Below are 26,188 nucleotides of genomic sequence, written 5' to 3'. Positions count from 1 at the left end.
CCCTGTATATTCATGTTGTAACAGTAATGGAGAAAAATGAATTGTGCACAATTCAGTAATGTAACATAAAACATAAACTATTGTGCATGTATTACTTATTAATAAAGCGAAAGAAACTTTTGGGACAACCTAATATATTTGTCTACGAATTTTATTATAAATCTTGGAATGCAAGATCATCCTATGCATTGGAATTGTCTGATATGAGACAGACTGTTGCGGTTAAAAGCTATAGGACGTTAAAAAGCAAAACCTTTTAACGTTGTGTAAACAATAAACTGGTTTCTGCGACTGGACAATTACTCATTCGAACATCGATTCGTTTGAAACAGATTCCTCCATCCTCCAACTCTACCAATAGCAGATCCAATCAATTTTGAGTTTGTCGATCGAGCTGACGTCAAATGCAGGAATAATATTACTAAGAAACGTTGACAGAGAAGGAACAAAAGGTTTTAGGTAGCAACGATTTTGCACGTATCGAACAATTACATTTATTTTCTTGGTCCAACTATGTTAGGCGCAACCGACATAGTTGCCTCGTTAACTATGCGACCGCACATTGTGGCATTCTTTTTTTCAGATTTCAATCTTAATAATACAATTATACGTTTTTTCTAGCATGTACATTAATGAGCATACACATTAACACATACACATCCGTCTGGTCTTGGCTTTCCGACATAGTTGCATGTTCGTTCGTCATTCTCATTCTTCGTTACGCAAAGACATCGTTTTCTAACTTTCTCTAAACGTACACATTTCACTTATAATAACGATATCGAACATTTATAGAATGAAACATTTATTTCCCCTTTTTGGTTTTTCGCGTCAGGCTGTTAGCAATTATAACGTTAATTAAGACAAAGACACCGATATACATATATGTATATATACTGCTACATGATATTTAGTAAAAAAATGTTTCGCTACTAGACAGGATTAACACTCGATACACCGTTTTATTTATACCAGTGGTACAAATGTCACTTATCGGATACAGTACCGACGAGGCTTTTGTTTATAATTAAAAGCAAGTTATTTTCTTAATTATCAATGGCGTGGCAAAGAACTTTTACTTTATCTTAATTTCAAGTTTTAGCAAATGAGATCATAGTGCTTACATTAACATTTCTTCATTGTTAGTAGTTAAATTTTATCTTATAGATTCTAGATCGTTAAGATGTTGTATGTTTTAACTCGTGACAATATTCATGCTAACATATGGAATACTATATTTTCCCTTGCTTGCACGTATAAATTATCATTGTTGTTTAATCTTGTAATAAAAATTTCATAGAAGACATTTCGGTGACGTATTATATTATCCCATAGATTTTGTCGATTACTTTTCCTATGTTTTACGATTACGAAATTGTATTCGCTAATTTAAACTCTCTATTTTATTAGTTAGAGTCTCATGGACGAGTCTCAATGTTTACGTGATTTGGTTTGGCAAGTTCAGCTTGGCTACTACTTCTGTGTTCTAACTATTTTACAGGCGTAAATATAAGACAAGTTCATGGTCTTAGTATTACCACCTAACGAATATCATGACAAATGTTTACGCACTTAATATTACCCTAATCTTGTTCAATAGTTAAATCTAAATTTTGAATCATTAAATGTCCTAAAAAGTAAAAATACGAAACAGGATAAAAAGGTACGCGATTAACATAGCGATGAATTAAAATTATATTTCAATTCTTTACAAATAACCATGTGAAATTATTTAAGAGATAAATGCAGAAACGAAGGACAAGACTGTTGAATGCATACAAGTTGAATACTTTACAGGTTTCATAGCGACAAATTACAAAAATTCACGAGGACTAAGAATAACCATGAAAATGAATCATCGGAAGAAGCACGTTTATGTTCATCCTGTAATTGTTTTCAAGCGTCAAAACAATCCTCGAATTCCATAAAAGTTAACGAATCGTCAAAGTCGACAAAATTTACGGTATAATTCATCTTATTTTTCAAACGTGGTCGAAGTCCTAAGAAAGTGGCGAGTGACGATCAGCGCGTCTACCATTAAAAAATGGCGACGCTGGTCGAGGAACGAAGATTTGCAAAACAAAGAATACAATTTTAACGAAATCTCTTATTTCTTGGCTGGTTTGCTATGTACAATTATAGAGAGCGACGTGCTACGAATCAAAGTATCTGTACAATTATAACAACAACAATAACAATAACAACAATAATACGATAATACCTAGGTAGCTCGAAGAAGAAAAGAACAAAACGATTTTGCGATTTAAGAATAATTAACATGCACGCGTGTGTTTTCGTTACACACGCAAATGATCTCGAAGAAAGACGTTTCGTTTTCTTCGAGCCATTTTCTTTCGTCGTACAATTCGCTTTGCATAATATGTATAAAAAGAAATCGTTTTTCACGTATGATATCAACGTTAAATATTTAGCTACACTTAATTACTTTTATTTAGAAGTATATATAATTCATAATACATGAATATTAAAGTATTGACCAAGGAGACGAAATCTACGATAAAAAGAGTTTTATGAAATTGAACAGGCTTAAGAAATACGAAGCTGAATATCATCAATATATAGTTCGGTTATCACAAATTAATTTCTGCCTCTCGGTCCCTTGGTTTGACTCGAATATTGCCTGCTTCGTCTTCTCTCGATTCTCGATGTTTTACTTTAAAAACAGGAACACGCTTCTCTATGTATTTTAATTTGGCGAATATAGAAATCACTACATCTGAAAATATCACATATTTGGGATCCGTTTATCCCAGTGATCAGTCGATGCTTCAGCTGCGCAGGCTGAATCTAAAAATCTAAGTTTCAAGTAAACGCCTAGCAAAAGCTATATAACACAAAGATTAGCAAAAGTATATTCAAATAACGGACGATGTATTCGTAACTCGATACAATTGAAAAATCGTACATCTGTAAACTATTTCTTTTTATAATCTATAATATTTTGCTTATCTTTGTTCAAAAGTAATTCGAATACGGTCCTAAAGAAGCAGACAAGTAAACAAAAGTATGCGTATTGAATTTTCTCCTCTTTGTTTTTTAATCGTCGGGCTCCGAGAGGATCAAGGAAAAATCTAAAACGAAATACGATCGTCAGAGTGGTCCACGTATCACAAGTCACCTTTTTTCATTCGTCGATTAGCATCTTCCTATTCGGTTGATAGCATCACGGGTGTCATAATCTCGCGCTTTCTATCGCCTTCGGTGATGTTTCGTTATCGATTATCGATACTGCAGTTCTCTGCTCCGACTCGGATATACTTCTCAACCGATAACAATCTAGTTTATTTTCGGTGATTCACGCCGAGTCCAATACACCGCCGGCAAGTTTGGTCGCGTACAAATTTAACGCCTGCAAAGTAAACAAGAGTGCCCGTTTAACATTTAAAAGTGAATAAACACTTTAAAGGTGATGCCATAAAAGTAACCCATATGTCGATTATATCACGTTGAAAAAAAGAGAAAGGACAAACTGAAATCGAGAAGCAGGAAACGAAACATTGCAAGTAACCTTGTAAATGAAGGCATATTGTTCTTTAGTTTGTACAGCCCCAGCACGATCCCGTCTGATAGTGTAAACGACCCTTGGCACGTCCACAGTCCTCGTAATCTCATATTGTCTAATCCCTAAGTCAAGAGCTATTAGCGTTCCCGTGCGTCCAGTGCCGGGACTACAGTGGACCACTATAGGTCCAGGACCACCTCTTTGGAGGGCCCTTGCCTCGAGAAGCACGGCTATCAAGCCTGCTCCATCCGATTGTATCCCGTTAACAGGCCAAAGGTACCAAATATGGTACACTTCTCGGAACGTGTTGTTCTCCAAATTCTGGAACAGAAAAATTCACGTGTCAATCGAATCTTTAACGCTAGAACCGCCGAGAGAATAATGCGTTTTTTTTTGTTTTTATTTTTTTTTTAAGTGTTGTGGAGTCTGTCGCTAAAAATAAAGCTTTCATCTGCCATGGGCGTAAACGAATTATCGTATCAGTCATTTGCGAGATACATCAGACCTGTCGAAAAGGCTAATACGACGAACATATTTGGCTCTGACGTATGAATAAAATAAATATTACGTGTCGCGATTATCACACAACACCCAAGGTCGAAACGTTTCGATAGAATGCTCGTAATGACGCTATCGACTAATTGTTACAGATAAGTCCCTTACTTTTAAATGAAGCATTGAAATGGCATATTTCTCTTTGGTTTCTCTCTTCTTCAGAGTAACTTGGAAGTCACCGTACAACCGGTGGCAATCGGATATTTCCGACGGTGGAATATACTCGGTGCACTTTTCCACCCCGTTTTCAACGAGATCGGTTAACATGATGATCACTTTGCACTGTTGTTCCCAGATCATCCTCCAGAAGTCGGTGATGGTCGACTCCATTGGCGCTTGGCAAGCGATATAGTACCTCGTCGCGTTCTTCGGTCCCTGAAAAGCAACGACACTGTGAAATTTGAAGAAAACCATAACTTTCGTACCGATAAACAATCCCCGTTCAATTTTAACTGCAAGTTGCAACCTCTAAAAATCATGCAAACGAATTGTTTGAAGATTAATTAGCGAAACATAATTGTACGGGCAATTTTAAGGGAAATCAGTTTCGCTTCGAATCAATTAATTGCGCATAATAAGTGGCTCGTGCCTGTACCAGGATATCAATGATGCTATCGATTAGCGAGACGCTGTTAATTGCAATTCGATGGTCAATGCACTCGGTGCACTCGGTGTGCGCTAACACTCGAATATTGGGTAATTGAAGCACGCCTGGGGTTGAAACATTAGCAATAATGGACCATTTGTACGTGATTGGTTTAAATCTCTTTAAATATTAACATTCCGAACAAGATACACATTTAAATTTCCTCGAATTATATAAAATGGAACGTTTGATGATACTCTAGGCCCTGTAGTCAAAAAATCAGAATAACAGATGCGTCGTTATTCCGACTTACACAGTCACGAGCAGTGTGTATCGTTTCACGAGAATAATAGCGGGATAATTAATAGAGTTAAGAATGATCAATTATCGTTTCTACGATTATGAGGCATAAATTGAAGTTCGTAATCGTTCAATGGAAACAAGTGTTAACGTTCGTCCCGCTTCCGTATATTGCCGTGCTTGGAACTTATGCAATAAGCATTCGTATTCTTCGTAATGCATTATGCAACATCCTTTTCTCATGTAGACAAAACGCTGTGTTGATTCTTACCTGTGCTCGGATCGCTATCGATACGTTTGAGCGCTAAGTTAACAACTCGTTTCGATATATAAAAAAAAAAAAGAGGGGAGGCAATTCATATCAGCGTTTTTCAAAGCGGAAAAGTGCTAATCTCTCGGTAAGAAGAAAGTTGTACGTACCCTAACGTAGCTGGCGTTGATGTACTCCGTAAGGGGGTTGTTGTTCATTTTTTGGAGGGGTACCCTCGTCTCCGGAAGCGGTATCACGTTCGCGTATCTGTTCTTCACTTCCGCCCCGGGTGGCAGCTCGTCTATCTTCGCCGAAACTTGCGGAATACCAGAGAATTCCTCGTTGATTGCGTTAGTGTCGTTACAGAAAGATGAAAGCCCGGCAAAATTCAAGGGGTGGGACGGTATGGCGCTCTGCAACCAGGACACACCGTTCGTAGAAACATGCTTTCCGAGGCTTTTATCGCAACGTTAACAGAGTTAAGCCTCCACTTTCTCGCTTCGGCGACTATTCAACCGTCGTGCTCGCTCTCAACTCGATTCCCGTGATTGGTTTTAAAGTTGTTACTACGGTTTGGCGGATGCAAAAACGATGCCTGGTTCGATGCACTTGCACCGGTGATTCGGAATTTTATCGAGTGAACCCTCTGCCAAAGTAATTCAACTATCCTCGTTCAGTCCAAAATTAGATCGCGTGATACTAATCGGTTTTCTACCGCTTTCTTTGCGTTATATTAATGTTCAAGTGAAATAACAAATGAAATTTCGTTCGTTCAACTTGGCTTACGAAACTCTGAACGTCTTGATCTCCCCGAATAATCAAAGAGCGGGCTAGCCAGCTAGAAATTATAATTGAAGTTAGGCCAAGGATTTTTAATAAAAATAAAATATTCCTGCGGCGCTACTTTTATACCTTTGTACGTTTCAATGGGTTGCTTTTTTAAATAAACAAATCTTACTGCTTTACAGAAGCGAAGAGCTTTTATAACAGCTAAAATTTAATAAAACGATACGGGACACATACTACGGGGATACAATTCTGTATAATTTACCTGCACGATCAACTTATATTTACAAGAATGTATTAAATGCATGCTATAAACAGAAGAAACATTGAAAAGCAAAATGTTACTCGCGAAATAGTATACATACATGAATAGAAATAGATCTACGGTAGAAATAAACCTTATCGTTTGAAATAATTTGTAGTTATTTGTAAGTTTTTATCGTAAATCATTAATTTGAAGATAAATGAACTGAACTAATCGTAAGATGTGATTTATTTAAGTAATTCAAGTTTATATACATGTGATTGCACTTTAGAAATGAAAAGACTTTATCAGTTCGTTCGATTGGACGTACGCTTAGTATCTATCAGAGCCAGTGATTAAGAGAGACCATTGGAACTTACCGAATCCTCGAAGGTTGGATTCCCATAGCTTCTTTTCGAAGATCTGACCGCACCTTTACGTCTCACGCTGTTGTACGCCGAAACGCTGTCGACGCTGTAGGCATCCAAGGATACCGGTCGACATCGTTCGCCATAGTTGAATCTCGTCTGCCTCTTCCTCATTATAAACTGCAAATAGTTTCATCGATAACTCGTAAACATCCGCTTCGGAATAATTTCAAGCGGAAATAATTTCAATCTCCATTATTAATTGTTTCAGAGGCACACGGAGGAAGATTTCATCGCCAGTGTATCCCGTTCAAATATTAACATACGTGTAACTAAATTCAAGGTGATCGTTGATCGATACATAGGATTCGTTTGATAATGCGAATGACGAAGCTTCAAGCACCAGAGAACAAAGAAATGCAACAAAATTTAGCAACGTTAGACGAAAGTGCTCAAGCGATGGTTGGGCTCTGAATGTAGGACGAAGAGAAATCTGAAATTATTCGACAAACACGAGCTAATCAGAGGGGTCACCCGAGTGCAAAGAGTTAAAGTAGCGATTCGCGGATCTCGCCAGAGGCCATCTTCTTGCAGAAGGACAGTCACCGTGCGATACCTCGCGCCATGCAACGTCATCGAAATGAATAACGACACCGAATCCCGTTATTTCACGCTGGTTGTGCCTGCATCGAAGACGAACAATACCTGAACCACCGAGGATCGTATAACGAGCCGTGTTTCTCTCGTCGAGACACGTTTCGAGGAGCGATTTCAACACCGAGAGTCGCGCCATGTTCACGGAGTACGCAAGGCAAAAACCAATGAAGCAGGTGATCGTCGCACGATCTAATCGCCGATTCAAGGACGAACGATATGCCATTTATTCGCCACATGCATCCAAGTGCATCGCGTTTCTTCCCCTCCCCGCCGCGAACGATTGGAATTTTCTGAAGGATTTCACGCTCGAAGAGAGATAAGTTTTCTCATCCACCCGATCGCACAGATACGCATATATGTTCGCGTTTTCCTTTCTCCTTGCAACGGACGAGGACACGACGGAACGTTTAATAATAACGATGATGATAACGCGGGTCTGTCCGCAGTTTAGAGATTTTTCACTGTTCGATAAACGGTGTGCAATTAATTTGAATTCTATTAAGATGGTTCGTGCTTTTCGAGCGTTTATTCGTTACTGAAACGATTTTCACCTTCTTCTGGTAATTCTACAAATTAACGAACATAAAAGTATCGGATAAAGATAACGTGTTGGAGCGATGCTAAAACGTTACCAAAATATTATTCGCGACGAGCGAACAGACTGAGAGAAGTAAAGAACGCGCGAGGATATTTTATTTTGGGAATATTTTAGCATTTCTTCCGTCCGACAAAAGCAAGACAACACCAGACGCACACACAATTATTTATCGTTCGTTGTTACGTACACTGGAATGTAAATCGCAAGTGTGGGCGGATGAATACGTAACACCATGCGAAATGAGCTTAATGCAAGTACGGCGAGACCTTTCAGACAACATAGATTTTTGCGGACCTGCGCATCTAAATTTTCGTTCATTAGTTCCTTCCTTGAACAATTCTGTTTCGTGAGAGGGGTGCGAACCCGGAAGCGTGCGATCAACGTCGAGTATTCGCGGTACTCGACTCTAAAGTTTCGCGAAAGTAACACTTTAAAAAAGAATAACACGCGAGTGACATTAATTGTTTGTCGAGAATTAAAATAAGAGTGTAACAAAGTGTCCTATCTTAATGTCGCGCAGCGTATCGATTCCGACTTGAACGCTAAGCTACGAGACCATATTTTTCCTTCGATTTTGCGAGCGTTTTCAATTCAAACTTTTAATGAACGCGATATGCAAGTTGAATTAAAGTTTGCAAAATATTGCTACGGCTAGGATAGAACGGAATTTTCGAGTCGCAATAATAATTTTCAATTAACGGAGTATCGATTACGCTAAATGTTCGAGGAAAGAAGCGAAAACTAAGTACGTTTCGTCGGTTTTTCATGGATCGAAAACTGAGATTAAAGAAAAGTCCTCTTACCAGCAGTCCAGCCAGAAGAACCAGACAAATGAAAGCAACCGAGGAGACCACGATGACTGCTATCGCGTTTCCGGAATCCGGAATAGTTTCCTGTACCAGAAGAAAGCTGTGTATCTGAAAAGAGTGGGTCAAGCGGGCGGAATATGTTAGCTGTATTATACGAATCGATCACGTCTCTAAAATTCGACATCTAACGACAAACGAAATTTATCAAAGCAAAACGGTAACAGCGTTATTTAGAATTCCTCATTTAACATTTTTCCACCCACGCAACCAAGGTTGTGGGACCGAGTCTCGAGACCTCGGCAACTGTCATTGAAACCGATTAAACAGTTTCCGAGATAACGAGTCGCAAAGAATTACGTACGTCGCTCTGTATAAAGAGCCAATATCAAATGAAAACGTAATTAAATAGTAACAACACGAGAAACAAGGATATCGTAGTTGACAGGCGTAACGACTTACTGTAGCTGGGAATTTTACACGACCCTGAAACTCCTTGTACAAACCAGGTAAGCTGTTCGTCATGCCGCTGTCAAATTTCCCGTTCTCGTCGACAACGTAAACTAATATCGGTGTTAACGGCATTTCCTCTGGCGCTGGCGTTGAGCTCGGCGGTTCCCTGCACGGATCTTGGTGAAATATAATTTGCTTATCGGAAACAGACCTGTAATGCGAGACACGACCACATTTCACCGTCTGTCGAGTATCATCCCGCAATGTCGAACAGAAATTATGCGTTCTGTGTGCGTCGAAAAAAAGTCGGTCGAAACTATTTAGTCACTTTAGTTTACAAAAATGAATAAACAAATCGCATTGAAGCTATCGAATCTCACCCGTTGATTCCCGTTGCCAGAAGTTCGGCGAGAGTCATCCTCATCTTATCCATTTTCGGGCACACGTCGTCCCAGCTGCCCTCCACGACGATACGCACCAGGGAAGTGATCTCCTCCGGGGATGGCGACGTCTTCGTGTCAGCTGTCGTCTCCAACGATGTGTCGCGAACAGTTGGAGTGCTCGTGATAACCGGTTCTAGAATCCTCGGTCCCAGACTGCTCGACGCAACGGGGATGGATGTAGTCGCTCGAGTGGCATCTGTCGCGTTAACGTCCGGCATTACCGTTGACTTCACAGAAGCTTCCGTGACGTTCGGTACGAAATGAGAGTCCTTGGAATTCGACGACGAAAACTGCTCCGTCCTCACCGTGGCAACGTCGTCGTCGGTCGTAGTCGTCCAAGATTCTGTGACGCTGCCCGTCTTCCGATCGTCTTCCCTGGTAGAATCCACGTCGGTCTCTGCTTCGATGGCACTCGAGAGGGTGGTAAAATCATCCCTGAACTGCGTCGTGGGACTTGACATGGACGTAGGGACGATCGTCTGATCGACCACCGTGGTACTCGAAAGCCTGTCATCATCGACTCCAGGCACCTCCGTCTCACCGCTTACCAAAGAATGATCTGCAAAGGTCACAGGATTCATCGTAGAAGCTTCTTGCGAGGAGTTTTTCCCGAATCCGTCCTGGACAGTTGGTGCAATCATCGAGGTAGCGTTTACTAACGGCAATCCCGTTGGAATCTCCTCGGTAACGTTCTGAGCGAGGAAAGTGGTCGTTTCGGATAGACCAACGAATTCATACTCGACGCCGGTCGTGGTCGACACGTCGCCTCTGTCCAGACCCGAAGGAATCTCGTTCGTTCCATTGGTGTCGAGGGTTACGCTGGATTTGCCGACTTTGTCCTCCGGTACGTCGACGGTGGTAGGCGACTCGGTGCTCTCCGGTGTTCTTGTCGTTGTGTTATCTACAGGAGAGGTTATCGGGACCGTCAACTTGTTGTCCGTCTCGGAAAAATTGCCTTTAAGCAACGGGTGGTACTCGGTGGAAACCTCCGTGGCGTCGAGAGTCGAACGAAACAGCAGCGAACTCTCGACGTTGGTTTGAACCGCGTCTACATCGGAAAGAGTTCCCACTTCCGTCTGCGGTTTCAACGTGGAGCTGGCGGTCATAGAGGTGGCCTGGTCGATGGTTTCTTGCGGAGAGGGCCCGTAAGTTCGTTTATTGGCACTCTCCGGTTTCGAGCTGACTTCCGTTATCCCATTCCCAGTCACGTCGAAGTTCCCCTTCCCCGTGATCGTCTCGCGGCCTTCGTTCCACCGTGGAACATCATTTCCCGTGTTCGTCGATTTTTCTTGGAACTCGGGGACCGTCTTCGCACCATTGGCGACATCGACGACCGATTGATTCGTTGGATCGGCTTCCTGTAGCGTCACCAGCGGTACGGTCGTCATTGGTAGCGACGAACGAGGGGACAAAGTCGAAGCAGTGGACGATTCGTTGGCCGGTTTCTCGTGGTACGCTGGTTTGAACTGCTGGATGCTATTCTCCAAGACGTCAGACGCTTCCGTGACGATGAACTTCTCCTCGGACTGTTCCCTGCCTATCGTGTTCTCTAACGCTGAAGATTCCTCCGTGGTGGCTCGGATGGAATCGTCAGCCTCGCGGCTGAAATTCTGGACGTTGTCTTTGACCGTGGATTTCGAGTATGGATAGGGCTTCTGCTCGGTGGTTTTGTCCATGCTGATGTTCTTCTTCGAAAACGAAGGGTCAACCTTCGAGGCTGCCGTGGGTTTCGGTTCATGGCCAGGGAACTCGTTTACCCCTGAGAAGGCGATGGTTCTGCCTCTGGGGACTGGGCTGGAGATAGCTGCCAGGGTCGACCCTTCGTGGTTAGCTCTCTCGGTCGTAAGCTCGACCAATTTTTGCTGGCTGTCCTTGTCGATCAACTCTATCGGTTCGGTCTTCCGTGTGGAATTATCGGACTTCTCGTTCTGGCTCGAGCCTTGGCCTGATTCCTGAAGGACTTCCTTCTTCGTTAGACTTTCAGGCTGCTCCACGACTCTCTGAGTCGCGGAATCTGTCAGATTTCCGACGACCTCCACCTCCCCCTTGGGGCCTCCGGATCTGTGATTCGTGTCGACGTCTTTGGAAATGAAGTTCGTGGCGTTCTCGGAGGCCGTCGACTGGTTCTCGCCTGATTCGAGGCCCTTTTCCGTCGAGGTTTTGCGTCTGTGGCTGTAGTTGACGTTCGTGTCGTTGATTAACGAGCCAGGCCCGTCGTTCTCGTCCGTCTTTTCCAAGTCCGCCACTTCCGAGTTCTTCATCGGTCTCGAATCCTCCGCCTTCTTGGTCCTCACTTGAAACTCCTCCGGCAAAATAGCCCCCTGCGTTGTTAGTTCGTTATCGAAGTTGCCCTTTTCCAGCTTCAGGGCAGAGCTCTTCCCCTCTTTCGACGAACTTTCAAGATCCGCTTTCGTATTTGCAGTTTCCGCCGCGAGTTCTTCTTTGGAGCTGGCTCCATCCTCGAGCGTCTTCGCGGTTTTATTCGTTTCGCGGGCAACTTCTACTTCCGACTGCCGGGCAGAGATCGTTTCGTTGACCTTTTCGTCGAGCCGGGACTCATCCGACGCGGGTTTCGCGGTGGCAGCGGTCAAATCGTTCGTTCTGGACAGCCTGTGAATATCCTCGCCGGCCGTCTTCGTGCTGGAACTCTTTCCCGAAGGTCCGTAGAGGATCTCCTCGAACCTCGAACCCCCGTTAGTCGAATCCAAGGTCGATAACCTGTCGACTTCGTTGCGCGACCTTATTCCTTCCACTTCGGATTCTTCGCCGATCGGCGCTGCCACTTTCTCTTCGCCCTCCGCTTTGGCGTCTTTGATAAGCTCGTGTGCCGTGTCGGGATCTCTCTTAGTCGCATTGTAGGAATCGATGGTTCCCTTGTTGTCCTCCGTCGAAGCGAATTCCGTCTTGTCCCTCGACGGTATTTTGTTCGGAATCGGTTTGCCCCTCTCCGCTGACGACGTCTCGGTCGCGTTGGACGCGAGCACTTTGTCTGCGATCAAGGGTGGACCTTTTATCGTGTCAGCGGCCACGGTGCTGAAGAGTAGCAGGAATATACCTGGAACAGAATTAACATTGCGTCGTGATCGTGAAATTGATCGTTTAACCTTGCATTCATAATCGAGTGGGAGAATAAAGGAACTTTTTGGAAAGATGGACCTGGAGTTTCCTTTTATTAGCTAGTCGTGACAGACTGAAACGGATTCGGGGTAAGGATATCGGTTGAGTCGTAAAAACTGATGCAACGCGATGAAACTCTATCCTATAAAAGCCACCTACCAGACGACAAGAGGATTATGTATTCAGAGCTCGTGCGAGGAACATGGCGATCATTCTTATATCGTAATTACATTTGGAAATACACTTGGGAATATCAAACCTACCGTTTAATTTAAACAAATTTCTTCGATAGACAGAGGGTACGAATATTTACGAACGTACTGACTGTAAATCAGACTATTTGCATTTTTATACAGTCGAATAGAGTCGGACTTCGTTTACTTTTTCACAGTGCTAGCTTCTTTCGTTGGCTCGCAAGAACGAAGTACATTCCAATGCGCAGCAAGTCAGGCGAAGTTAAGTTAGCGGCAAACCGCCGCGAATTGCTAAACCGTTTTATTTCCTGGTAAAAAACGAAGAGAAGAAAATGATTTCTAAATCAGCGAACTATCGCAGGTTGTTCTCGTCATCGTTGCGTCGCCAGAAAACGTTCACGAACGAGCGATGGGAACCGGATATCGACAGCAACGACTTTCACGGCAAGATGCGATCAAAATGGACGGGAGCCTAGATGAAGCTTTTAATGGATCTAAAAACCGGTTGGTCGAGAATTACTCGGCCAGCTTCGCAGCAATTCACGAGACTATGATACAGTTCGCCTCGCGTTCTACGCTGCAGCGAATGAAAAAATGCACAAGCGACAATGTGTGTACGCTCGCGTGCCACTGAATGTTAAGCAGACCTCGGGATTATGTGGAAGATTTAAGTATGCGCACCTGATCTCCGTCTATGTGGTCGGGTTACGTGAAAACGCACGTGTGATCGTGCGTTGCCTTCCGTCTCGAGTGGTCCGGTCATTCTAGACCTGGGTTTATCAAACACTTTTTTGGTCGAGGAACATTTTTCAATTTACGATGTATTTATGGAACGCTTACATTCTTTTAGGGCTATTTTTCAAGACTTTTAATGCGACACGATTCAATGACATGTAATTTCATTCTATTATTAAGAGGTTTTTGCTTTAAAAACAACGACGTTTGAAGAATTTGAAAGCGATCCGATTTGAAAAGAAGCTCATGCTTGAATTTCCTTGGAAAACACTGTTCCAACCTTTTGCTTTTTATGTTTATAATTATTCGTGTAAACCAGGAACAAAGGTACGGGGAATTGAGAAGAACGCTGGCTTGTTTTCGTTCGAGCCTCGACAAATTCGAAAAGGCTCGCATTCCTTCTTGCTTACGTCTGAATCCGAATGCCATAATCAACGTTAACTACAGAATAAAACGGACGAGTTGAAATAAACTTCAGAAAGTATTACGTCGTTAAGTTTGTTTGAAATATTCTGCAAAAAAAATTTAACGAGCACGTAAATTCTATTATCAGTTACAATTATTCACGTTTAAGTGCACCGCGTAACAACGCACTAAAACAGCTCGATATGAGATAATTTACAAACACTTAACGGTTACTTTTTTGCTAATTTAATAGTCGAATACATTTGATACGACGTTCTTAAATAATGCGCGATATGCAAATTCGGTATACAGTTGCGCGCAAAGTTTGGAACGGTTTAACAACCGTGTTAACGCGAGCATTGAACCAAATACACCGTATCCAGGAAAGAATTCCGCTTTCTAATTCTTTAATCGATTCGATTCTGTTTTTAAGTTCCTCGCGAACTCGTCGGTTCGAAACGAATCGTCCGTTAATAATACGGATTCGATTGGAAATACGGCTTCCGATTTCGATTTCGAACCTTGATCTACGAATTGATTTATTAATTAATTCTGTTGCATAACGTTGATGGCATCGGCCGCCATACCACTCGGTGGTCGGAACTTTGAATTCATATTGTCTGGACAAGTGTTACAGTTAAATTCCAGTCGGACACGGTGCAGCAATCCTAACAGTACTTCGTGCCTGCACAGTTCGTGCAGTCGTCTCGATTGGCAACCTTTTGCATCATGGTTTCGCGAAGCAACAGGATGCGCCTACCAGGCTCTAATGCTCGCTTCGGTGGAAACGTGCATCGTGCACGTTACGTGCACGCGAAAGTTATGACGAAATTCTAGCTACGACTAATTTACTTTTCATCGTGACAGATACGCTCGTCGCGAGCCGCCATCGAAATGACACGTAGAAAGCGCAAAATTAGAAAAATTCGTGCGACCACAGACATCATCTACCAGAGATTGCTTTCTGCTTTGCACAGATATCGAAAATCGTCCGTCACACGCGTTGGCCTACACGATGCTTATTATACGACTGATATACAATTATTTGTGTTTACTGAATATTTTTTACTGCATATTTCAGGGTTGTTCAGAAACGGTCAACACGCGCCGCTTAAAACTCGCAGTAACCGGTAACCTCAACCTTCAAGCTGTACCGCGGATGTGCATTATGTATTTGCGACTCAATGGATTATGCAAATCGATCGATAAATACTGGTTTATAATGTATTCTTACCTATGCATGCTCTTAACACGGGAGGAGCTCTTCTTCTTCGAATCATCTCGCCGTTCGTTAGATCTCCTCGTGGAATCTGCAACGAATATCACATTGTCATTTACACTTCCTTGCAAAAACCCTCGCGTCGTTTTAATAAATAATCGCGCGTCTCTCTCGATAACAACTCAACTAAACGCTGCAGAGACGGACTAAACATTGGCAGTTAGCTCTTACGCTCGCTCCACAGTTTTTATCGAATAAAAATGGAAGCAACAATTCTTTTTGCTGTATTTTTCGTTGATATTTTTGATGCTATTTGAAATTCGAATTTGCATGTACCCGCGCGTACAATGACGATCTCGGAAATCTTTGAGATACGCGATTTCATTCTGGTTCACCGCGATCCACGACTCGGCAATAATAATTCTCTCGGAACGTGTACCATAAATATTAAGAACCCGAGAAAAGGAAAAGGAATCGCGATATCGCTTTCAGGATTCCAGACCGGAATCCTCGATCACGAATGTGTGCGGAATATTCGTACGATTCGCGGCACTTTTGGACAAATTCAGCAAACCTAACGAAAGAAAACATGCTCGAATAAATGGCATTTCGGGTAAGAAGTACAAATATTCGCGCGAGCTATTTAGCCGACCGGGTTAAAAGATAAATACGTGTAACGGAAAATGTAAGGGAAAACGAAATTCTAGGTTCCGCTGAAAAGTTTAAATTATTTAAGATTTTGATGAAAATATAAACGATGAAAAATTTACCGCAATCAACTCGTGAGTTCTGCTCAACGAAATTATACGAGACGGAGGAAATAATTGAGGTAATGTGGTTCATCCTGTGTATTACAGTATTTAGTGGAGAGAGAGGAAGACCGTGAACCTCGGTTACCGAATGAGGAAACAGACTTCGAGATGGACGGAATAAACGGTAATTGCTCATTAAAATTGAAAGTATTAACTTTGTTACGCGTTAAATGTTTTACACGTTACGTTTCTGCGTCGCTCGAGTAAAGTGTAAAACTGATCATTCGACGCACTCGTTCCAAAAACAAAAAGAACTTCAATCTTAATCTACTTCAGATTCTCTTTTAAGAGAAGCAGCAATATGTCCCCGTCGTTCAGGTGGTTCTTTCTCTTCACATTGTTCTAAAGCGTACCATTATATCGCGCGAGGTAAATCATCAAAAGGATTTAAACACAAGGCGAAACTTACGGCAAAACGAGCTTTACTTGACATCATTTTCTGAGTTAACAGGGCATGCAATCAAAGAACATGTTGATCGTTCCACATTGAGCACAATGAACTTTTACGTAGATTAATTGCCTCATCTATATTCAAGGTGAGACAATATGTCAGAGTGCAAGGTTTGAGGTGATTCACCAGCATCCAGTTCATTCGTGTTAACATCTCACGCTGCACGTATTCGCGTTTACATTCGCTATATATGTTGAAAAGAATGTGAGTGAACTTTAATAAAATGGAAGCTTCTTCAGCCCGTCTGCGAGTATCGCAAATTTAATAAAAGTGAAAATACTCGAAGTTGTATGTTCTTGTATTTGACGAATGATTCATGTGTATGCGACTACACATAACAAACGACAGTCTCGGTATACGTCGCAGAGATCGTTTAGATAGCAGCTCAAAGGAGGTCGACTCCAAGGCTTGTCAATTAAATTAATACAAGTTAGACCGCCGCGAGAACGAACTCCCGTTCTGCCGATGGTTTTCTCGTGCCTCGTGCGTAGCATTCGAAAACAAAGTCCCCTTTAATATGCATAGACTTATTTGTATAATACCCTTAACTTTTAATACAACATTTTTCATCGACGTTTAAAATGTCAGGAATACCGTGTTTGCCTCCATTTTTCTGCATTGTTTCTCTTTTGTTATTTTATTTGATATCAAAGGCATAAAGTAAACAAAGTATTATCAATATCTCTAAACTCCAGATCTAACGCAACGTGTTTCCGAAGTAAAGAACCAATTTCCGATTCTCTGACGCGTTTCTCATTTCGCGAGTCGCAGTTGCACAATAACAATCACCGTTTCGGATAATAGTTCGATCGTGCTTGCGAGAACTCCCGAGTTATAGTAGCGCATTTAAAACTGCATTTTCCGCCAATGCCCTTTCACTTTCGCGCTCTTTGTTCCCGTTGATTGGGCTGCTCTTCTCACGATAACAGAAAAAGCTATTGCGCCGTACTGTACCAGCCTTTCACCCAAACGAATTGGTATATCCTGCCATTTATTTCCTCCGGATATTCAACGAAAAATGCAAACGCGTTGAAACTTTTATTCGGACATTGTTTTTAATCCTCTGCAGTCAGTCTTATATTCGTTGAATTTTTGCCGCATTCAATAGAATTTAGAATTTTTCGAATGTTTTTAAAGACCAAACAGTCACATTTCTTTCAACAATTTTCGATTGAAAAATCATTTTGCGTGACTGCTCCTTGCTTTACAAGTACATCGATAATTACCACCGTCGCGTGATAATCCAAAAAATCAGCAGCCATGACTGTGCACGACATGATTCAAAGACACGTGTCACCATCGCGACACCTCGTTCTCGCTTTAATGCTGCCTAATTACACGCTTTTCTTACGCGTGCGATGCAAGATAACGCTAGTTGAACTATTATTTTCCAACCTCTCTTCCGCGAGAACTAATCTTGTTGCGCGCGTGTTTCGTAAGTAACATCGTTGTCCTAAATGCATACATTATTCAAATCTGCTCAAATACGTAGGCCACCGGTATAGCTTTCCAAGACTGTATATCGTCAACCGCGTTAAGTAACAAAAATTTCGTTTACCAAAGAATGAGCGACCTAAAGTCGCAGGCAGTTTATAAACGTGGGGAACGCATTCGCTCGCAACAGACACAGTTTACGTACCCGTGAATGATATCGACACGCAAGGTTCGAGGTGTGCGAATGTCGATCGATATTAACTTGGAAACGTTGATGCCAAGTTGAAACGAAACTACCAACTCGCGTGTTTCCTATATGAGCGATAAATTAACGACCGTGATGCCTTTTAGGTTTTTACATGTACACTTTTCCGCGGAAAGTTTCGCGTTCTAATAAACCAGTTTCGTCCAATTTACCTCTAATGGAGTACGGTACTTTCTCCGTGCGAACGATAAACGTAATAATGGTAATGCCTAATCGACTCGTCTTAACCGTAATAGGCAGCAAAGAGAGAACTTTTGCTCAATTTGTTACATATGTTTCCATCAGAATTCACGTTGGAATAGAAATTACGGAAAATCGCTATTTTCTCTTTTGACAAACATTCCGAGCCTAACTAAAATTACTATATATATAAAGTTATCAGTCTAGAACCCTTCTACGTTACGCGATTTCGCTTTTGTATTTTACTTTCTGCCACGGTGTATCGTTTGTCAGGTGATTTAGTACAACGCGTATGCAAACGTAACGTTGGCGAAATAAAGTTGTTATTAGATCGTTAGACTACCATCAGACAATGTAGCGTTTAAGGAAATATGAAATGCGTCGAAGCGATTGCATTCTAGAGATGCCATTCCAAGAGAAACGTTGGCACTCTATCCGAATAGCGTCCACGATGCACCAGGAAGAGTTGCATTCATAGCCGCGATGGCGTGTCGATATGCAGGCCACGTCGATTTATTGTTTGTTGTAAAAACACGGAACGCCTCGCACTTTTACCTTTTTGTTCGGCTTTTGCGCACGCGACGACGTTCTTCTTCGTCTACTCGAATTTCTCCGTGCTTTCCGTTCTGTTTACGATTCTTCTTTTTCTGCGCTGTTTTCACTTAATTCCGTCTCCCGTTTACTCTCCCGACGGTCATCCAACGTAACACAGCATAGTTTCATGGTTGTCTGAATTCAAAAATGAAAAAAAAAAAAAAAATGTATACACACATTGGCCTCTGTTCCGCTTTGTAGCTGTTGCCACAAACGGCGATGTGGTCATTCTAAACGAAACACCGAACCGAGACTAGACAATAAAATGTGTTCGCACGATCCTTTGTTTCACAGATAATCGATTTTGAAACACGCGCGCGATGTTGAGTAAGACTCGTTCGAGGCGTCTGATCATTGCTCGCTGAGTCTACTTATTTCAGTAGTCACAGGCAACGTAATCACTTCTTATGCATTCGTCTTTGTTCTTATTAACCCTTTTCTGTTTCGTCCATTCCCTTTCGTCCTTTCTACGAATAGACTGCAAACACGGATGATCGTATCTCCAAACACAGCCTCGAGGATCGCAATCGAGGTGTCTTCGTCTCATCAAGTTGGTACACACATCGGAGTTTGATCAGCCGATCCGTCAGTGTCTCGAGCATTCGGAATATCTCCTCTCGTTTCTCTTCGTTCCATGCTTCGACTTTCCATTACCGTCGCTTTCTCACCTTCCCGCTGGAAACCTAATCATTTCCCCGGGTTCTGTTCACTTTTCTCTCTTCTCTTTCAACCGCTCTCGACCTTCCTCGTTATTCCGCTTCATTTCTCTTTCTTCTCCACCGATTCCACGCTTCTTCATCCTCCGCTCATGTTTTCCCGTTCCATCGATCATTTCGCTCTCTTTTTCGTCCATCTTGCGACCCTTCCTCCCCTCTCATTTCCGTCTCCTATTGCATGGATAGCAGCCATAGAATCGCGTTACTCGACTTCCTTAATTTGCATGCTAATAGAGGCGCGGATAATTAAAGGCCCATTGTTGCACATGGAAGACCGGGCTCGCGCAACTCGAGCGTGTAAATTTTCCTGCATTCCGCGCGCACACTTTCGCCTGGTTTCAGCGTCGAGGGGCTACAGGACGGTTGTAAATATTTCACGATCTGTCCAATGGACGACGGATCAATCGTTACCGTCCCACGATTCATTAACTATTTAGGTTTCGAGTACTTTGAACCCATGCACGCTACCTTCTCCGTTTTCCTCGCGACTCTTCGCTACCAGACGATACAGTCAAATATCGCAGCACGTTCCTTCGATGGAAAAGCATTCCAGGGGAACGCGAGCATCTTCCTCGGCGTGAACGTGGCACGAAAGATCCAACGTTCAGCTTCAAACCTATACAACGAATCGAAAAGTAAGGATAGAGGAAAAGGTAGTAAACTTTTAACGATAGCCGCTAGTGCATAATCGTAAAACTTCGTTGCTTATTGATTTCAGATAATTATACTCACGCGTCAGCCAACCCGGACGTTTAGTTTCTAATACGTATACTTAGATCCAACGTAAACAAAGCTGTTTACGGCTGCGCATACATTTTTAAGAGTATAAAGATTCACGTTGATTAAATAGTTTGAAAGCATCTGGCTCGAATAAACCGCGGCTGCGTCTGTGTGTTACCCTACAATTTCACTTTCGATCTATATAAATGCAGCCGTGGATGATACGTATCGTTATTAGTTTTAGGAGTATTATGCTAGCCAAAGTAAGCATTCCGTTAACGTAGGTTGGCGCTATTGTTTATGCAACTACGGAGAAAGTGAACGATGAAATTTCTCGCTATATAGTTCCTTAAATTCAAGAGCCGAAACGTTGCAACAAGCAACGCTTATATCGAAACGTTGTTGTACAAATGTACACTTGCAAGGCTTTCTATTTACGTTCTTATCGGAAATACTTTTCGTAGTTAATTCGTCGCGGCTTAAGCTGGGTTATCCCCATCGCTAAAGGCGACGGTTCAGAGATCAACGGCTCGTGACCACCTGTTCCACAATGATGTTCCATTGTTGTTCGTTGCATGCCAGAAGCCGCAGTTGTTCGTGGCATGATATTTCCCCGGATACGGGATGCGGCTACATGCTCCACTAACTTTCCCAACGTCTTTTATCACCAAGACGCCCGCAGGCTTGCGGGACATCGTCGTCGAGCGGGATTTTAAATAGAATGTGAAAATATTCGCGTGACAGAATACTTCCGCCATCGCGTAGGTTGAAACACTCGATGGTAATTTAGTAAACTCGATCTAGGATTGAAATGAAAAGAAATATTATGAAAAAGCAGAAAAAAAAAAAGTAAAAAAGTTACCAATGGAAAATATTTTTGTGGGAGCAGATCGTAGTACAAAAGAAAGCGAATAGATAAGAAGAGTACGGAAAATCGATTGTGGCGCAAGCAATAGTAATTACGCGCCGTGTCCTTTGTCTTTTAGATTTCGTCTCGAACACGAAAATGGCCGACAAAAAGCGCGAACTTTTGCATGCTCGGGTGCACTTTACGTCTAATAAAACTAGTTATTGTACCGCAGGCTTCCAGCTCACGATAATACGTAATACCTCAAAAGCTTCCGGGTTTTTGCTCGTAGCAATAACACTTTTATTATACGAACGACGTACAAAGTGACAAGCAAGAAAACCGGGATACAATGGAGACTGCGACAGAAATTGGACAGAAGCGCGCGATATAACGGCGATGATAACGCGAGGGTCAGCGAGGATATTATAAGGTTCTCGGTCAAATTTCCACCAACTTTCAAATTTAATATACCGATATATTCTGAAATTCCTGACGGAAACTTTATACAAGTGTAATAAATTGCGAGTAAAATTTAATCTAGGAATGCCAACGTCTCGACTCTTCCACTCGTTGATAACGGGAAGAACATTGGCTGTTCAAATCCAACATTTTTCCTTTGCGTGTTTCAAGTTTCGCTGATGATGATATCGCGCGGAAAATTGTTCGTTTTCTGTTATTGTAATCATACCGCGTTCGAAGTGTGCGAGACATTGGCCCAGCTAACAGTCAGCCATGGATCGTCTTCTGTGAATAACCGATTACTAAATACAGAGTGAGTCACGCAAGTGGGACGGGTCGTACTTCCTGTTTCGTCGTAGATAGAAACAAACGGTAGAGAAAAATGTTGAATAGTACAACAAGACCTATGTCCTTATGACCTCACTGTTCTATAAGCGAGCCTATGCACCTGTTTAATGCAACTGCACCTTTTAACTTGCGGCCTATAAGGAAGAAAGTTCGTCAGAGTATTTCCTGTACAAATACCGATAACAAATATAAAATGTTATGACTAGACTGCGGATCTTTATGCAAAATAAAATCTTTGCGAACATGTCTACAAAAATTGAACCTAAGTAGGAATTTATTTTATTTTGCAAATATTATAACATGAACTTTACTTTCGATCCTTTTTATATTCTTGCGTATTGTTTGCATTTTGTATGCAAATTTCCTATAAATCCATAAAAATCCGCAGTCTAGTTATGACTATACCAAGTGCTTTGACAATTAATTTAAGATTTTCCAAAAAGTGCAGTTAATCGATTTGAGCAGTGAACGGCTCAATTGAGAAACTGCTTATTGTTTCACGGTGGAATGTTCAAGCACGAAGCGTGTGCGTGTCCGAGGCCAGTGTGGTTTCCGCGCTTTTCGAAAGCCTCCGACGATCCAGCTAACAGAACAATGCCCCGAAGACTGAAATTTTGATGCTCCCTAAACCTTCTTTCTCGGCGAGACAGAGCAACGGTATGCGTCTGAAAATTGCATGGTGCGCACAGCTGATTGCTAATGCATGATGCCGTCAGCGATCCACGAGAAAACGGAGCAACTGTTAAATTCAGGGAAACCATAGTCTGATCACTGAATCGAAGGCAATCGAGCGCGCGATAGCTACTTAGCTTCCTTGTTTCTTGACGCTATTACATGTTAGTCGTAATGGAAGCATACTTTCATTCGAATTTGTACTTTCTTTTACGTTGTCGATCGCTACCTTCAGATTTCGAAAGAATACGCGGAGCTCGTGTATGTATATCGAACCATTGCACGATTATCTAACGAGAGGTTTAATCGATTGCCTTTAAAGTCGCGTGTAAATCGATCGTCCTTGTTGCCGCGAGAGTAGGCTTCGCAATGCGTCAAAATACAACCGAAACAGGAGACAGCAAGGTGTGCCGGTGCATGGATTCATTGTGACGTAATCAGAGGCTGAATGTAAGTCATTTATCGCGAGTGCCACTTCCCTCGAATTTTCCAAGGACGCCTTCGATGTTTAAAACGTAACTCCTATAGTTCTTTAACAGGGTGTTGTTGTTGGCAGCAAAGCCTCAAGCTCGAAATCGTTTCGAACCATTATTTCATGAGGAGGATTGCATGTACCAGAGAAGCGTGGCTATGAATACAAATATATCGCTACGGTTGTAGATACCGCTGTCCAATTATTCAATGACGAACCACACGGCCTTGTCTCGCCTTTTTCAACGACGATGTCCTATTACACTTCTAGTCTATTTGTCACTGAACGACGACGTCCCGGTTTGATTGTTTGCTCGCGGCAAACGCTGGATAACGCGAGGCGAATTCTTCCAACGTGATTCCACGATGTTGTTTCGCCGTGCACGTGAGGGCACACGTCAACTTCGATCAAACAAGAACACACAATATTTAATTGTTTACTCGTCGAGTAGTCTCGCGCTTGGATGTACAGTCGGATGTACGTCTCCAATTTACCTTACCATAAATAGATTTCGAGGCAAGTCGTATTGTGCGTTATGCGCATCGTTTTAACGCCACCGTTGATGTGCGAACAGATAAATGTACACCTAGAGGCGCTCCGCATAACGAACATTTTCGAACCTCGGTGTTATACAATTGTTACGATCGATTCGATCGAACGTGACACATTTCCGTCGCTCGGTTGCATACCGACGATTCAGCGAAATGACACACCGTTTGAATATCGATACCCCCATACGGGAACTGGTGCCGATTCAGCGGAGACGCGATACTTTATCAGCCAGCTACAAGTTCCGCGATCCCATTGATCGCGCATAAATCAGGAACACAAAGCACGGTGGATCAGTTTATCGTAGCGAACGCAGTCGTTTCCAAGCAAATACCGTGAATTACATCTCGAGCATCGGCTTCGAGACTGACACTGCGAATGGAAAACCATGACCACGGGACTAGTTTACACGCGCGAGTGCTTCCGCGCCGTTTCAGGATATTCCCTCGAATCTCGCCGTCCAATCAACACTCTCGACGCACGTATCTCGAGGGAAAAAGAGAGAACTGTCCTGAAAGGAAGTGCGAGTGTTATTGGGTCAAACGACTTGTTAGTCAGTGTTTAATAAGGCCTGCAATTAAGCGGACACTACTCGATACCGACGACATTCCCCTTACTCGCAGTATCTATCACATTCCTCTTAAGTGGGAACTGGTCTTTCTTTCGCTCCACAATACCTGCCAAAGGCTTCCGAACTAGGGACGTCATCTTGGAAACGGAGGACGTCAGATGTAGACTTGGAAAATTCTAAAATCGCAGCAGCGTCTATTTATACACGAATTAAGCAAGGGCCGAGCTACAAATAGATGGATGATGGCTCAAGTATTTGGAAATGACTCGTTGACGGACTAGGAATCGTGCTACTCTCTTCAGCTTGTCAAGCGTTCGTGCTGCGTCATCACGTGTCCAAATCTACAGGTGTTTTCTTACAATTAGCGTTCTTCTTTTCTGGTAACCGTTACGCAAACCTAAGCGTCCACTCGACCCTCTGCTTCTCGACTCAAACGCTTGTTACTTGTCGCATAATCAATCCAGCCAATTGCTAGAAAAACTTCAAGCGAAATTTGATCGATTCTGTCGACAGCGAAAACAATGCGATTAGTTGGATTGCACTCGTACTTACTTTCGTAAGTTAGACAGCGAAAAAATGGATTTCTCTTAAAGTATGTAGGTGGCAGGTGAAAGTTAACGAGACTCGATAGGGGGTGAACATTGAAAAGAGCGATCAAGTCTAATATTCTTCAACGATTCTTCAACGTTGACATGCTAATCACGCTTCATGATGGAGAATATTCGTGATCTATCATGTGGATAGAGAAGAGGCTAGGACATACTACTCAGTGACAATAATCGTCTCGGTGATACACTATCAAAGATTGAAGCGCTATTCTAGCCGGTCAGGGATTACAGAATCTGAAACGATTGCGTAAAGGACAACAATATTGTCACAGAGAACCGACTCCGCGACATACGTGTAATTTTGATCGCATCGTAAATTCACCGCAATCACCTGGTATCACAGTCTTCGTTGCAAAACACAGTCTCGGACGTGCCTTAGCACTTTGACAAATCGGGAACATAACCCCGGCTACTCGTGGCAATTAAGAAGTGACAAGCACATCCCCAAGACACCTTCGTTTAGTGTGTACTATATGTTACAACTGCATAAAACTTATCTGGCTTTTGTGTTACGTAACTTTTTCAACGTCTTTTATCTTTATTACCCTCGTTATCGGCCAAGATGTCGTTGACTCCCTCGCCTTCTTCCGAATATTGTACACGTTCAAATTTGATTTTGCAACGCTCGATACATCGACCAATCTCGATGAAACGCGACCCGAACGAGCGCGAGCGGCTGCGGCTCAAGGTTAGCAATGCACAACGCGATTCCAGTCTCCCGCGCGGATGATTCACGACTTTTTTCATTAGGAATTCCCTGGGCATTCATAATTTCATCACTTTCCCTTTTTTTCCCCGTGCACGGTAATAACGGCGTCTCGTTCGAAGTCTGACGGGCGCATTGTGCCAGGAGGAACGCCGGTTTTGTCGCGCGAGGGCGATTGCAAAACGGCGCCGCGCGCCAAGAATTATTCATACGGTGAGAAGGTTCTATTGTTATTGTTGTCTGGGAGCAGGCAACGTAACGGGGCGGTGTGATCCTGTGGAAATTGTACCAAGAATATTTCCACGGTTACCAGTTGTCCGATTGAACGCACGGTCTGTCTGCAATCGCGATCAGATGTGTCACGACTGATAAATCTTTGTAATCATGGATCCTCGATGCGCTCACGACCCTCCGACTGTTACAACTGTATCGTTGTTAATTAGTACAAAAGCACACTCGTTACGCGACAAAAAAAAAAAAAATAATAATAACTCAACCGTTCGCGCGTTACCGTAGGCGAGGTCGAGACTATTGTGTGCGAT

At 42.6% G+C, this 26,188-nt stretch overlaps 2 protein-coding genes across 6 annotated transcripts in view; one reads left to right on the top strand and one right to left on the bottom strand.

Moving 5' to 3' along the window:
- The window catches only part of LOC128886600 (ATP-dependent (S)-NAD(P)H-hydrate dehydratase), a 63,340-nt gene that overhangs the window by 25,247 nt on the left and 11,905 nt on the right, over positions 1 to 26,188 (top strand). The gene's annotated exons all lie outside the window — the stretch shown is intronic.
- Positions 479 to 26,188, bottom strand: part of LOC128886591 (mucin-5AC) — a 35,449-nt gene continuing 9,739 nt past the window's right edge. For 3 of the 5 annotated variants that reach the window (XM_054141604.1, XM_054141603.1, XM_054141605.1), the window contains exons 3-11: positions 15,255 to 15,330; positions 9,507 to 12,624; positions 9,136 to 9,337; positions 8,671 to 8,784; positions 6,625 to 6,792; positions 5,385 to 5,627; positions 4,187 to 4,453; positions 3,530 to 3,844; positions 479 to 3,370 (exon numbers count right to left, since the gene is read on the bottom strand). In XM_054141604.1, coding sequence (XP_053997579.1) covers positions 3,317 to 3,370; positions 3,530 to 3,844; positions 4,187 to 4,453; positions 5,385 to 5,627; positions 6,625 to 6,792; positions 8,671 to 8,784; positions 9,136 to 9,337; positions 9,507 to 12,624; positions 15,255 to 15,300 — 4,527 coding nt within the window. In that variant the 5' untranslated portion in view covers positions 15,301 to 15,330 and the 3' untranslated portion in view covers positions 479 to 3,316. Of the gene's footprint in view, positions 3,371 to 3,529; positions 3,845 to 4,186; positions 4,454 to 5,384; positions 5,628 to 6,265; positions 6,309 to 6,624; positions 6,793 to 8,670; positions 8,785 to 9,135; positions 9,338 to 9,506; positions 12,625 to 15,254; positions 15,331 to 26,188 lie in introns of those variants that run through there. The other 2 variants (XM_054141606.1, XM_054141607.1) reach the window with 2 other exon arrangements.

Source organism: Hylaeus anthracinus, unplaced genomic scaffold, assembly GCF_026225885.1.
Source record: "Hylaeus anthracinus isolate JK02 unplaced genomic scaffold, UHH_iyHylAnth1.0_haploid 11985, whole genome shotgun sequence".
Lineage (NCBI taxonomy): Eukaryota > Metazoa > Arthropoda > Insecta > Hymenoptera > Colletidae > Hylaeus > Hylaeus anthracinus.
Note: the sequence above shows the minus strand (reverse complement) of the source record. Positions and strands in the feature narration are given on the sequence as shown.